Below are 15,256 nucleotides of genomic sequence, written 5' to 3' on the forward strand. Positions count from 1 at the left end.
CCAACTGACCAATTACAGGCCAGCTGGGTAGGAGGACATGTCTGGTGCACAAGAAGCACAGCACCCCCGACCAACTATGATGCTCACCCATCAGAATTTCAGTGCCCCTCACACACTACGCACACCCACCAACCAGACATGGCATAGTCAAGGAGGATGAAATTAATATAAAAAAGTTAGAAATGTGACAAAATTAACTGTGCACTATTATTTGTAGCTTTTGCAATTAGGTAATTGCATTGGTTCATATTGCGATTACAATTGCGATAATTTTGCGGCCCTACAAAAAACAAACAAACATGCAGCCTTATAGTTTTACATCATACTGGAAAACAATCCTTGAATGGTCTACTTTTGAATGTATACAGTGATGAATTCAATTGAACAAGCTCAGTGCACAGACCAGAAAATCCTGACTCACTATTAGAGCAGATTCAAAGTTAATGGAAAGATACACATACCTGTTCTTTGGTGATTTTTCCCACAGCAAAGTAGCTGGACTTTGGATTGGAGAAATACAGCCCTGAGACAGCAGCAGCAGGAGTCATAGCCAGAGACTCAGTCAATCCAATACCTTAATATAGGGATATAATGTTATACTAAACTAATCAAACCACAGCTATAACACAGACGTACATAAAAATGTATATTTGGTAGTTGTGATCTAAAATAAAATAACAGCGGAGAATAAAGCACATATATTTCCTTACCCGTCTTCTCCTGGATATCAGCCAGCTTCCACATGGTGATCTTCTCTGTGTGGTCTGGCTGGCTGGGATAGCCAGACGCAGGGCGGATGCCAGAGTAGCGGATGCGATGCATGTCCGAAGCCTGGAGGTCCTCTTCAGTAGAGTATCCCCACAAGTCTTTGCGAACTCTGGCATGAAGTTCTTCAGCAAAAGCCTTGACATACAAATATTTGCGCACAGTCTGGTTAGTATCTCGGAGTAAATGGCATTCATGTACTGCTCAAAGAGAATGCATGTTTTGTATTTCATGCTTTTGACAATATACCTCTGAAGTTCGCCTACAAAAAAGCTACCATGTATAAGTAAGTATAAGTATATATATTCTTTTGATCCCGTGAGTGAAATTTGGTCTCTGCATTTATCCCAATCCGAGAATTAGTGAAACACATTCAGCACACAGTGAACACACAGTGAGGTGAAGCACACACTAATCCCGACGCAGTGAGCTGCCTGCTACAGCGGCACTCGGGGAGCAGTGAGGGGTTAATAGTTTTTTTCCAGAACAGATAGGATCAACCAATATTCAATGCAATATTCCTACTTAAGAGGGTTTTCACAGTTCCCTCTCCATCCGTATCATGAGACTAGGCAACACTGCACAGGTATCTGGAACAGAGTGAATATTAAATTTAATAAGACATTTTGCAGACCTCAGCAAGCCGATCAGCAAGTGCTTTGACCATGATGCTGTTGTAGTCATCGCCTTGGCTCTCAAATTTCCGACTTAGTTCCTCAGCACCAAAACAGGCCACAGCAAAGAGTCCAATGTAGTCACAGACACCACTGTCTTTAGGTGCAATGAAGTCAGATAGGCAAAGATAAGGGTCTGAACTTGCGGAGTCTTTCTCAGCCTGGCAAAAACAAAACAGTTTATTTATAGCGATTGCGAAAAAGTACAGCATATTTAATCTATATAACTGTTTTCTTGCCACATGTACACACACACACCTGAAATATCAATAAACATTCAGACTATTTTGATGTTGTTCTAGATCAGAGAGCACACACCTGCTGCCGGAGCCCATAAAAGGTGGCAATAGGCTGGCTGAGTTGTGGGCAGGTGTTCTCAGCATACACATGGATGTCATCCCCCACACTTTGTGCTGGCCAGAAACCTACTAGTCCTCGAGCCCAAAGCTCTTGGCTATCTATGAGCTTATCTAAAAGTTTCTGGGCATCATCAAATACTTTTCTGGCCTCCTCTCCTGAGGACACAGGAACACACACAAACAAATTAAAAATGGCTACCCATACAATCGGCAGCTGGTTCAAAGATCACCAAAAGAACACAAGGTGCTAAACAAATGTTTGGAATGCGTAGCAGTTGACAACATAGTAAGCAGTTGACAACATAGTAATACCAAATGTCTATGTAAGGGCTGCTCACATAGACATTTGGTATTACTATGTTGTCAACAAATGTTGTGCAGTAGGCAAATGGTCAACAAGAAGCTCAATAGGAAGTAGCCCCAAACTGGTTTCACTTCTCTCCATTCTAATCATATGAAGATACTGCCAACGAAAGAATGAATTTGGTAAATTGAATCCGAATAGCGTTTTTGGAAATTGAATTCATTAGAACTGAATTCCAATAACATTGTGATTGTGATATTGTGAAATTGAATTAATTTCAAATGGTATTTCCTCACTGAAAATTCATCACTGTAGACTTCCACATTCAGTTCCGCAGTCAAATGTTTTTTTTTAAATTGTGACACAATCCATACTGTATTATGTCATCATTTTAGCATTACAGGAAATGGTTGAGGTACAATAAAACATATTACAATGAGTCACATCCCTCAGTGGGAAGCTGAGCTGGTACAATCCATTTTGTTTGGCCTTGGCGATACTTCTAACATCTTCAGGTTATTAAGTCTGGCAAATAGAAAGACAATGTCCACAAAAACTGAAGTGTGGAAAATAAAGGAAATGTGGTAGTCACTCTGCTGATTGTTTGATATTGGTGTGGCATGGATGGATTGATGCCGCGATGGCCACTCACTCTATTGCCACTAGCCATACTAGTTTGCTAGTCACATTAGCCATACTGAAGCTGTTCCCTCCTATTTAGCTGTTAAAAATGATACAGCCAATATTGGAGAAGACATGCTTCCTACTCTTTCTTGTGGCAATAAAATAGCAGAATAAGCCATAATGTGTCAATTATGTTTCAATTACAGTATATTCCAAAACTTCCTATGGGATAGATAAAGTATCCATCTACCTATCTAGAGTCCAAAAGTCTGTGTATGCCTCCCAAAGAGCATCTGTACCAACTTTAATGTTTCTATACACCCCAGAACACACACACACACACACACACACTATTAAAATAGCCCCACATAATCATAATCACATACCCTTCACCATATCTCACGATTGGCATGGGGTACTTTCCATATATCACCTCTCAATGCAAATCAAATCAGCTATTAGGCTAACTGAAATAAATCCATACCAATCTCTAGGTATGGTGAAGGATATGTGATGATGTGGGGCTATTTTAATTCCAAAGGCCAATGGAACTTTATCAGGATGCATAGTATCCTGGATCCATGAAATAACTGGCCTTTAAAAATAAAAATCTGCCTGCCTCTATGGGAATTTAATATAGGGGTGTGAATACTTACTTTTAAGGAAGAGCATTTATTTATTTATGATACATTATTCATTCACAAAGAAAATTGGTGTCCTTAAAGGTTGGATATTACCTATTTTTTTTACTTAAGGCATTAAGATCAATTTCCAAAAGATGATTTTATATTCCTCTTTTTAGTCAACTAGAATGGGTTCAAAAACTTATGAGCCTCACTGTATATAAGTGTGAGAGTCTTGTAAGCCAGCATTTAAAATGATTAAGGGACTGATATTAATTTTCCATACCTACTGTTTTATCCTTGAAGATTTTGGGATAGCCTCTATTAGGGTATTTGCCTCTCAGCTGCCAAATATCGAAGAAGGGCTTCCAGTCAATAAAACTCACCAGCTTCCGTAAGTCATATGTCTCAAAGACATGTGTGCCACTGATCTGTGGAAGTACTACATGAACAATTTAGTAAATATTCTGTTTTCATATTTTGGATCAATATTAATCATCTGAAATTCCTAATCAATAGATTAGGCTTTAAACACATGTATGACAACATATCAACATTAAAAAAATATCAAAAACACTTTACTCCCTGAAAATAATGGTAATAAAAACACTTAAGACTTTTTAGCAGAGTAACTGAGGAGAACACATACTGCCTGTAAATATAAGTGTAATGGAAAGGGAATAAGAAACAAAAGTTTATATTTTTTGCTAACACTAGACATAGCTGATAATGTTACAAAAGTATGGAGGACATAAATTCCCAATTTTGTCATTGACTTTCATGGGATTGGGTGGTGTTAATCAATGTACTACAACAAGCTACTGGGAGCAACTGTTAATAGTAGGACTTTTTCTAGTTATAGTTGTAAAACTCAAAGGACTTAATGTTGTTCAGCATATACCTGGTCTAGGCTGAGCCTGCCAGTCAATGTGTAGACCTCTCTCCCTTGCCAGGCTGAGAGAAAGGAAGCGTCGTTCCTGAGAAAGTAAGGACCAATCAATCAGAAAATGCAGATCCAGAGCTACTAAAAGGCAATGTATGGAGCAGGAGACAAGACATTTAAGCTGTATACCTTTAATGAGTCAAAGTGATCTTGCCGGATTTCTTCATATTCCTCAGAAACTTCTTCAAAGTACTCGTCTTTCAAATCCTCATCGAGAAGTTGACTGCACTTTAGGAGAGTGAATGAAAAAAGATGACATTTAAGGATCTACAAGGCTCTCTAACTAGATTACCCAGGATAAACTAATTTATATATACCCAGCAATGAGTGATTTTTTTTTTATTAGGGGTCCAAGCAGTGAGCTACTGGATCCCGACTGTGTTTGTTCTGATTGTTCCGTAATATTAGGGGTTCAATCTGTACCTGCTGAATCCCTATTTTGTGTGTGTATGTGTTTTTTTTTATTTATATATAATTATTCCACATTATAATTATTATGTTTTTCCTGCACCAAAAGTGAATCTGCAGCCAAAAACCGTAACATGTACAGACACCACATCGTCGAACACATTTTTGCACGTTGGTTGTGCAGGGCACTGCATTTTCCTAGATAGAAAGAAAAGAAAGAAATGACTTACCACTACAACACTCCGTGAAGCATCCAAAACGTGTACCACTGGGAAACTGTATCTCGGGGCAATTTTTACAGCAGTATGAGTCCTATGGAGCGAGTTGCATATAAAGTTTGAGAGATAACTATTTGGCATCACTGATTAGGGTTTCATCCATCAAATGACATCTCTTGTATGTATATTACTCCTTATATGGTCCTTAATGCACAAACTGGTAAAAGGAGGTTAACATCTTCCCTTTAATCTGCATACAGTCTCTCACTCACTTGGACGTGGTTGCACCCCCAATCAACAAAGGGATCTGCATCCCAAGGCGTTCCATCTCCTTTGCTACATGAATCATTTCATCCAGAGATGGAGTGATGAGGCCAGACAGACCAATGATATCTGTCAAAAAACACAGATGGCTGGGATCACAGCGGTCCAACCTCTTGGTGGGGAGATGTGGTCAGTCCCACTTTAATTTCTTAAGATGATGTTAAGTCCATTTACCATCAATGGTGTGATAACCATCACACTACCGAGACTTACTGTTGCCATGACTTGTATACACTGAAGATATGCAAATAAAAAGCTCACCTGCTTTTTTCTCTATTGCCTCCTTTAGGATTTTATCACATGGAATCATGACCCCCAGGTCGATTACCCTGGAAAATGGAAATTTACATGAGAGGAAGCTGTCTGAACCTTAAGTATAATGTGTTATATGAGTGTTCAGTGTTTCCCACAGAATTGAATTCTATTTGTGGTGGTAGGTGACTGGGGGTGATTTAAGAGAAACATGGAGAGGCTGCGTAAAGGTGCACATAGCTCTACAATGAAAGGATTTCAACCAAGTTAAGTAGTACAACACAGAAAATCATTGTGTGGTGGTCAATGTTGATATTGTGGTGGGCCGCCACAAATAAGTCAATTCATAGTTTTCATCTACAATGTAAAAATAGAAAAGACCCATAAAAAGGTGGTGTTTCAAAACTGTTGACTGGTAGTATACAGTCCTGTAGACAAAGGCAGGGCAGTTCAACATCTCTGAGAGTGGGTGATTGTGATTTTGTATACTAGTATTTGAAATCAGTCTAAATCTAGAATGTTGGAATACAAATATTTGCTCAAGTCAAGGCTACTTGTTTTATCTATTTATTATACGGCACTAGGGTTGGGTATCGTTTAGGTTTTATCTGATACCGGTGCTAAATCGATACATTTAATATGATGCCGTTGCCAAAACGGTGCCTGAACCGGTACCGTTTACTTCTGAAATGAATACTGACATGGAGGTGATAAAAGTATGCTCGTGTTTGTAGTAAAACATTTTCAGCATTTTTTAAACAAATGTATCACTGGCTGTGAGTGTACTGAGCTACTGAGTGTAGTAGTATATTCCCCACCTGAAATTGTTGCATCCCAGCACAACACCCACAATGTTTTTACCAATGTCATGAACATCTCCTTTAACAGTAGCAAGCAGAATAGTGCCTTGGTATGGATCCTGAAAGAGTACATTTTTTGGAAGCATTACTGGATGTTAAGCAGAAACATTGTCCATATATTGGATAGAACATTGGATATACTGTGCATATATTGGACACAAAGTTTGTGTCAACCAAGCACTTTTTTTATGCTGCCAGCATCTATTTTCTATACAAATCCTATGAAGTTCAGTGTTCACAGCGTATATTTCCCCCCCCCATTGCTCTCACAGCACTTTGAGTTGAAATCTATTCTTTTTAAAATAGCACTGGGCTTGTCAATATCACTTATGTCTAGCTGGCCAAATAAAATTGAGGTAGGGGCAGGACCTGATTGCCAACAATGTCGGTAGTAGCAGAGGAAAAATCAATCAGCAAAACACTCTGAAAATGAGGTTTAGGGTGCTTTAAGCACCAAAAAATTAATTGGGTAGGCACAGGCCCCAAGACCTCACTATGACTTATTAGTGATTTAATGGAAGTTGATACAGTAAGTAACAGTCCTTCAGACTTACTATGTCCACAGATGAAGAGTTTGCCTGCATTTCCGCTCTCTCCTTTTCCATGAAGGGGATTAAATAGCCAACAGCTTTCTTCATCACACGAGCAGACTTTATCACCTGCTCAGACGTACAAACAAAAGCATATACTGTATAATTGTGTATGATAGACATGTCATGCACAGAGGTCACAACTGCCACCAACCTGGCTGTGACAATTATGCAAGACACAACTGCTAAACCACATGATTATGATGAGTAGAAGCTAAAGAGGAGATATGAGAGCAATGCAACAATAGACAGTAGGGTTGGGCGATGTCCCCTTAATTGGCATTTGACGATATGTACAGTAAAACATTGCGATGGATAATGATATCGTCCTGGGGGGGGGGGACTATTTTATGTACAACGCCAGAGCAATGCAACAATAGACAGTAGGGTTGGGCGATGTCCCCTTAATTGGCATTTGACGATATGTACAGTAAAACACTGCGATGGATAATGATATCGTCCTGGGGGGACTATTTTATGTACAACGCCACAGCGCCCCCCTCATGATCTCCTTTTATAAGTTTCTTGTATTAAAAAGGAGATATAAATTATCGTCAACAATGACAAGCCAGTTGGAACCTGCCACTCGTTTTCTCTCCCTCTCGTGCGCGCTCAGACGCGTTCTCAATTAAATGGACTAGCATACGTTCAAGTTGGATCTTAATGGAGAGGACCCGAAAAGTATCATCTTTATGTAACATGCTGTTGGTGCATTTTGACATTGTAAACATTCTCTAACAAGAGCGAGAAGCAGTAAAAGCTACTATTATACTATTTATGTCCCTCCTCCTGTGTGTCTCTTGGTGCCCTACACACAGTGTGTGATGCGTGTGGTGGTAGCAGCAGCACTGTGCACTGGCAGCACTAACACCATAGACAGTAAAATAAATTCTCAGGCTTGCGGCTTCAGGTTTTGTGGCTTCCATAATCAGCCCATCACAAAGGAAATCGGTAAACACAATGCGTTGTGTTACTACTGTGTAACACGTTGTGTATTTCAAAATTAACCGCAGCGATTAACGTTAATTTTGACAGCCTTAATTTTAAGTTCAACGTAGGCTACAGTGTGAGACATACAAAAAACAGACAATAACAATTTCAAATCAGGAATTATTTGAATAAGACAGTAGTTTCACATAGACTAATAAGTGCTTCATTTTTGCGCACACTGGCTGACAGTCCTGCATATGCATCAGTTCTAGACTCAATTTCATTTCCAAAGAAAAGTTTTTATGTTAAAGCAGGAATTACTGTAGAATTACTGCGTGTCTGGCATGTGGGGGCGTGGCATCACGATGGTTGCTTCCCGTCGTGATGTCCGTCAACCATCACGAAGATGTGTCAGAAATTATAGAATAATGCAACGATGATAGACAAACATCATTTGGACAAAATATAGAGCATATTAACCTCCGTTGCTCAGCCAAATGCCTTCCTTTTACGTCCTGTTATCACAGAGTTACAGGCGATAAACGATTTTTGATGGTCACAAGTTTACTTCATTAGCGGTTTATTTTTTTTGATTATTAAAGAGTGTTTTTCATTTAAAGGTTTGACGTCGTGCTTATACAGTAGAGCATTTAGTGCTCTTCCCAATCCCAGACGTTCACATTGCATGTTTGTTTGTAATGGATGCAACCGCGAGATAGGCTACGTGTTTAACGGCAATGAGTTGTTAACAGACATGAACCAAGACATAGGCTATAGCCCAGCAGCAATCTAGGGACTGTTCAGTCAAAAGGTGCATGACCCTCCCTTGCCTGCTAGAAATTGTTCAATGACCCTCCGACAGAATTGTTAAAAAAGACATGACCCTCCCCTGCCAATTGTCGCCGTCTTCCGCCCGTGCTGCTTTGCGCCACAGCCACACACTGTGATAACGCTCTTAAACCAATCTTTCCCGTGAGCTTGCATGCTACCAGTCCTTCCTTTTCAAATGTGTTGCGCCTATTATTTCACAAATAATCATATGTGATTAATAATATGACAAATAATCCCTGTGCATGGGGACCGAAACAATGCATGCCAACTTTTTCCGATATTTTAACTTTCCCCCGCTGTCTTGCCGTTTTAATGTTTTCCCGTAGAATATCCCATATTTTAATACTCTCATGACGGCCCTGCATCGGGCCTGTCTCTGTGTTGCCCTGTTGCTACCCCTTGCCCTTCCAACGAAACAGATGTCTTCAAATGTATTGATGGACCCCCTTGAAAACGAGATGATTCATCTCAAGGGGCTATCCTTAATAAAATTTAAATTGAAAATTTAAATCGAAATCATCGTTTTCCTTGCTTGAAGGCGAACGTAGAGTGATGTTAACCTATTTAAGTTGAACGGCGTGATTGTCGTGAGAGCACGATTCATTGGCGCTTGCATGTTCGGCCTTATGTCTACGTGCGCACCTGAGGCTATTCCGCTACTAGAGAAAGAATTTCCCCTGTTTCTATGTTCACTCCAAGTTGGCCTACCATAACTTACCAACTCTGCACTGTAGACCCTAACTGGCTATTTATATTTTTCTGTGAAATAAGCAAATGTATTTGTTCAACTTTATGAAGCAGAGTTACGCACTAGGCTACTTGGAACATAACACATTTGACAAAGGACAGATGTTATAGTGACAAAATATTAACTTTCAGTGTTTTACAATGTCTTTGTCATGGGGAAGTTTTTTTCCCCATGCATTTATTCTAGGCTACTGTCAGTGACTGCCGTGAGAGAAGCGGGTTCTGTGTTTCGTTCATGTCAGTGACTGACGCGAGAGAAGAGGGTCTGTGTTGTGTTGCATTGCGTTAATTTATTTTCAATTGGGCATGCCGTGCCGTGTCGTCCACAGCTCTTCAGTTCTGACAAAGCCGAAATTACTCCTTTTGAAACAATGAGTGTGCGCGTTTGTATGGTTATATTGCTTGACAGGGGGGATCCCAAGCAGCTTTCAGCCATAAGGCTACTTTGAGAACATTTCCTAATTCACCCGACACTAATATTCAAAATGTTGAAAACTATTTCGGCATAACCTATAAGCAGTTTAATTAAATGTAATGTTAGTTGTAAACAAACAGGCTACTTGGTGAGGCTTGGCCTCACAGATGCGCTCGTGCCTTAGATTAACTGACCACCCGATTCACGTTGACTGGGGGGCAGGGGGGGGCCAACAAATCACACCTTCCCACCAGCTGTGACAGCTTAAAACAAGTCGAGGACTCCTAACTCACAGACCTATTCACAAACCGGTTTTGTGGCATTTCGCCTGTTTTAAAATCCTATGCGGCTACAGGAGCTTCCAATCGTGAGGAAGCAATTTTGCATTGTAGGCATAACTAACATGCAATAACGCCACCAACAACAACCAAAACTAGGCTACTCATTGTCAACATGTAAATTAAATGTAACATTATTGTGAATCAAATTAAAATGTTCTCTTTTGCAAACGTAGGCATAGTAACAGATTAATTTAATAATGTTACAAAGATACTACATTAATCCATATGTTTCATTAGGCTACTAAGCTATTTGTTTTGCCTTACTCTTGATTCATTTAGGCTAGGCCTTTTTATTCAGTTATTCATCATCTTCCGTCCTTGTGTAGCGCACGCATTCTCAGACCTGTCACCTGCTACTCATCGTAAGGGAGGTGTTTGGAATCATTCCCGCGTTACAATCATCAGCCAATCAAGGTGGTCACTTCAGTCAAGCTCGTGCATGAGTAATAACGTCATCCATAGCAACGAAGACTCACTCACTCTTAGTCAAAGATTCTAGAGCGCTCAGCTCCAGAATCTGTTCAGGAGTTGTCATTTTCCCTTACTAAGAGTAGGTCTGAAAGGCTTTGTGAATAACTTAATGAGAGAAACTCCTAGCTAAAATCTTTTATTGCTATTTAGGAGTAGCCTACTCCTAGTGGTAAGATAAAAGGCTTTGTGAATATGGCCCCTGGTGTCTAACCCAATGCATAGCCCATTTACACAAAATAATGGTGGAATATTAGGCTACTGATGATCATTGTTATTTAAGAACATGCGTAGGGCACCAAAAACATCTTACTCGTAAAAAATCATCATACCGCACATTATGGCGGGTCTGTTATTTAACCTACTTACTGTAGGCTGCGCAAACCACAGGCCTTTATTTTGGGCAAGCCTGCATTCGAGGCAGGCCTTCTGTTGAAGAATTTTATATAAAGCCTGCGCTAACAGTAATCCTCCTGCCCCCGATACCACAGCTGTGGATAGTGTGGAATGTTCAAGTAATAACACAATCCAATGTGTGTCTCAATTGTCCCCCGCTGACCACCTCACACATTTCTCTAGATTTTGCAACGACCTTACATGACACAATGCCATAAAATGCCAGTTTTTAGGACACAGAATAATGTTTATAATGATACCAGTTAGGCCTACGTTCAACAGTAACATAAGTGTAATGAGCTATTCATTGTCGAAGGTGCATGGTGAAGTGAAATTCTTACTTTGGAAAACAAACATTTGCCGATATCATTGGATAGGGGATAGGCCTACTTGTTTATTTTTTACGTAGCCTACAATGGCCAGTTCAGACAAAGCCGAAATTACTCATTTTGAAACATTTGTATGGTTATATTGCTTGACTTAAATCCCAGAGAGTAGGCTACCGCACCCCACAGTGATGGGCCTAGCGGTCTTACACGTTCAGTGTGGGGTATAAACAAGCTGAGAATTTAGCGGTGTCACGTCTGCCTGTCACAGACGTGGGGAGCTGAAGCTTGGGATACAGTTACTACAGTAACAGTATTTTATTTTACTTCTTATGGGATATTTTTTTTTTTCACTTTTATAAAGGCTTTGTTTGAATGCTGTTGGAACAAATAGTAGTTGAGTAGAGATGAGTAGAGATGACATAAAGGCAACTTTCTGTTGCAATATTCTGTGTGTTCTGGACTGCAGGTAACTTGTTAAGCCAGTGGTTCTCAAACTTTTTCTTTCATTCCCCACTTTGATCAAGGGGGCATTGACTGATGATAGTGGAGATAACGTGTTATCCCAAGGCCTTTGCAAGTCAGCATCTCCGACGGTAGCCTACCCTATTAAAAATATACGTTTTCGATGTCCCAAACGGAGAGCCATACTTAATTGTTTAAACGATCTCTATGCTACTCACCAAAATGTAGGCATGGGAACATGATGAAGTAGCCTATCCAACTGTTGTGTGTTAAATTATTGTGATTACGAGCCAGTGGTTTTCAAACATTATGCGTGACTCGGACATCTAACGAAATGCAACAGACTCATATCGTCCTCGCATTCGCAAAATGAGGACAGACTGCTCAGATAACGGGTGTACCTCCAGTTATGCACGGTTTTAGTCAAGTCATTTAAATGTGCTGGTGAAACAGTTGTGTATTCTATTGTTATTTATCCCTATTCACCCACGCCGTCAATTCTGTGGCGCAGTGCGTTAAGGCCGGCTGATGACAGTTATTTTATTATTAGTTATCAGTCCCCTGTCCAAGAGTTCAAATCTGGGTTAAGCCCATATTTTGAGAAATGCTGAATAGACCACAACCAATTTCAGGTTCTTCAACACGGTCACCGTTAGACTAGAGGGGAGAAAGAATGGGAAAAGATCTGGGCACAGTTCTTCCAGAGCTTCGTGCCAAGTAATAAGCGTTGATTCGAGATGTTTGTGTGAATGAAACGAAGCGTATAGGCCATAGTGTGACATGCGTAAACCAATGGTTTAGAGATGACGCCACAGGGTTTTATTTAAGAGAGCCTACATTTGTATGTAGGCAATTTATATTTCACAATACTTAGGCCTACTAAAATAAATAGTATTTTATTTGTATTGGTTGTTTAGAGTATATAAAAAAAAAACGGTCGGTCTTAACGCAAGTTTACAGATGTATGTAAGCAGATGTTAGTTAGCAGATGTATTTTTTTATTGTACAGAAAAATAAAAATGACATGTCAAGCAGTCAATTGACTACATTGCAGTCAAGAAGTAGGGCAAATTAATTTACGAACCAAAACGTGGGTCATAGTTGTCTAAGCCTCTATAGCATAGCCTGTTAAAAACGTCGCCAGATAGCATTAAATCGGCAACAACATTGTTTTCTGCAGAAGCCTACCCAAGGCTACAGATTCATTCTGAACAGTTATTTCTCTACTGGCTCAATTATCACATAAGACACTGTTTTGATTTGCGTAGTTGCGTTACCCCCAACACTGACAATAATATGTAGACAGCAAATTTCGATTTCGATTTTCGTTACCACTGTGTAGTCAAGCCTTAAGCCATACCCAAGTAGCCTAAATCGAGGTAATGCTTAATTATGCATGATTTATTTTGTTATTGAATTCGTAGGCTGGGATTACTCTCGGCAACAATTATGTTTAATGGTGCTTTTTTCAGAAGGGGCGGCAGGCAGAGCGATGTACAGTGGCAGAGCGACGCACAGTGGCTGAAAGTGGTACTAAAGCTTCAAGCAGCTTCACGCCTCGTAATGCGCGAATGAAGTGGTCATTTCAAAGCGATGCCCACTGTACCCATCAGACATGCTTCAGCAGTACACACCTTCTCGTCCTCTCAGGTCCCAGGTGAAAAACCTGTTAGTAAAACCTACTGAACTAAACATGGTGAAGCAGCTTTTAGCTGCTATGTGCCTCAGCTCTGGAACAGACTTTCGGATGACATCAAAAAGGCCCCAACTGTAGCCAGTTTTAAATCTAGACTTAAGACCAAACTGTTCTCAGATGCTTTTTGCTAACTACTTTTGCCTTTGTTTTTTTTTGCTTATTAATTATTCTTTATTTGTAAATGATTTTACCCTGTGTGTTTTATGTTTTCTTTTTATTATGATCTTTACCTTTTGAACAATTCTTTGACTATATTGCCCTTCTATGCTTTTATTTGTTATTATTGTTTTTTTTTTGTTTATGTAAAGCACATTGAATGACCTCTGTGTATGAAATGCGCTATAAATGAACTCGACTTGACTTTATTACACAAATGCATTATTTTGGACAGAGAAATATTACTATACTGCATTGTACTTCAGAAAAACAACAGTATAGCTGGCCCATAAAAAAAGCAATTTTTTGTTAGGGACAGCTTCAGTTCAATACAAAATCAACCCTGTGGTGTTTTACCTCAAGTCTATAGGCGGGGATACACTTTAGTGTAGCATGGGGTGTGTATTTATTAGCACACATACGCACAAACGAGAGTGATAGGGCAGAAGGGGAGGGGAAGCGATAAAAATGGTTGTGGACACAAAGGCCTCTACCTGTGGCAGAAACATCTTTCCAGCACCGAAGAGATCACCCACGATCTTCATGCCGTTCATCAGGGGTCCTTCAATCACATGCAAAGGTCGAGGGTAGCGCAAAGAGTTAGCCCGTGCCTCTTCGGTGTCCTCAACAACATATTTATCAATACCCTGTTATAATTGAAAAAGAACATCAAATAAATATAATGCAGAATATGCATACAAAATCTAGAGTCTGGAGCACTGGGTAACTAAATCGCTGCAAACTGCATATGTATACAGCCTTATACATATGCACTGGGGAAAAAACACAGAATAACTATTATGGCTGATGTTGGAGTTGTTGATTGGATCATAAACGGCCACAGCAACGAAAAGGAATGACTGAAGAATTTATTTTTTATGTTTCCATATTTAGCAGATGCTTTTGTCCAAAGCAACTTAGAATGACATCAATTTACATTATATTGACAGTAAGAAGAACACTTTATAGTCTATCAAAGAGGCTAACAATGGCAATATTATTAACAGACTAAATATAATAATATAATATAATGACATCAATAATCATAAACATATATAAACTGTCTTTAGAAGTGTTTTGAAGATCTCAAAGCTGTCAGAACAAAGAGCATTAGGTAAATCATTCCACCAATGAGAAATCGCAGAAGAGTCTGTGACCACCTAGTGTTGATGGAAGCATAGCAGACACTCATCAGAGGACCACAGTGGGTGAGAGGGGACGTAGAGCTGGATCATAGAATTTTAAAAAAAAAAGGTGCAAATCCAGTGTCAGTCTATAGGCCAGGGTGAGGGATTTGAATTTAATATTGGCTGCTATAGCAAGCCAATGAAGAGTAACTAACAGAGGAGTTATATTCGTCTTCTGATTATAGATGTGCCACTGTAACTGTATTGGTCTCACTACACAAGCAGGTAAGCCAGGTAACAATGCATTGCAATAGTCCAGCTTGGATAGAACTTTGGTACTTCGATAAGGTCTGATCTTATGAATGTTGTTATAGAATAATATCTATTTGTTGGAATTTGTTGGTGCCCGCATCA

The 15,256-nt window shown here is 39.7% G+C and overlaps 1 protein-coding gene across 1 annotated transcript in view; it reads right to left on the reverse strand.

Annotated features, from left to right (window-relative positions):
* mtr (5-methyltetrahydrofolate-homocysteine methyltransferase) overlaps window positions 1-15,256 on the reverse strand; it is a 51,608-nt gene that overhangs the window by 2,713 nt on the left and 33,639 nt on the right. The window contains exons 20-32 of the mRNA XM_042082582.1: window positions 14,210-14,362; window positions 6,909-7,013; window positions 6,313-6,413; window positions 5,504-5,571; window positions 5,191-5,311; window positions 4,931-5,012; window positions 4,422-4,520; window positions 4,251-4,326; window positions 3,636-3,791; window positions 1,758-1,954; window positions 1,400-1,600; window positions 711-903; window positions 462-574 (exon numbers count right to left, since the gene is read on the reverse strand). Of these exons, the coding sequence (XP_041938516.1) occupies window positions 462-574; window positions 711-903; window positions 1,400-1,600; window positions 1,758-1,954; window positions 3,636-3,791; window positions 4,251-4,326; window positions 4,422-4,520; window positions 4,931-5,012; window positions 5,191-5,311; window positions 5,504-5,571; window positions 6,313-6,413; window positions 6,909-7,013; window positions 14,210-14,362 (1,665 nt within the window). The remainder of the gene's footprint in view (window positions 1-461; window positions 575-710; window positions 904-1,399; window positions 1,601-1,757; window positions 1,955-3,635; window positions 3,792-4,250; window positions 4,327-4,421; window positions 4,521-4,930; window positions 5,013-5,190; window positions 5,312-5,503; window positions 5,572-6,312; window positions 6,414-6,908; window positions 7,014-14,209; window positions 14,363-15,256) is intronic.

Source organism: Alosa sapidissima, chromosome 24 (genome assembly GCF_018492685.1).
Source record: "Alosa sapidissima isolate fAloSap1 chromosome 24, fAloSap1.pri, whole genome shotgun sequence".
NCBI lineage: Eukaryota > Metazoa > Chordata > Actinopteri > Clupeiformes > Clupeidae > Alosa > Alosa sapidissima.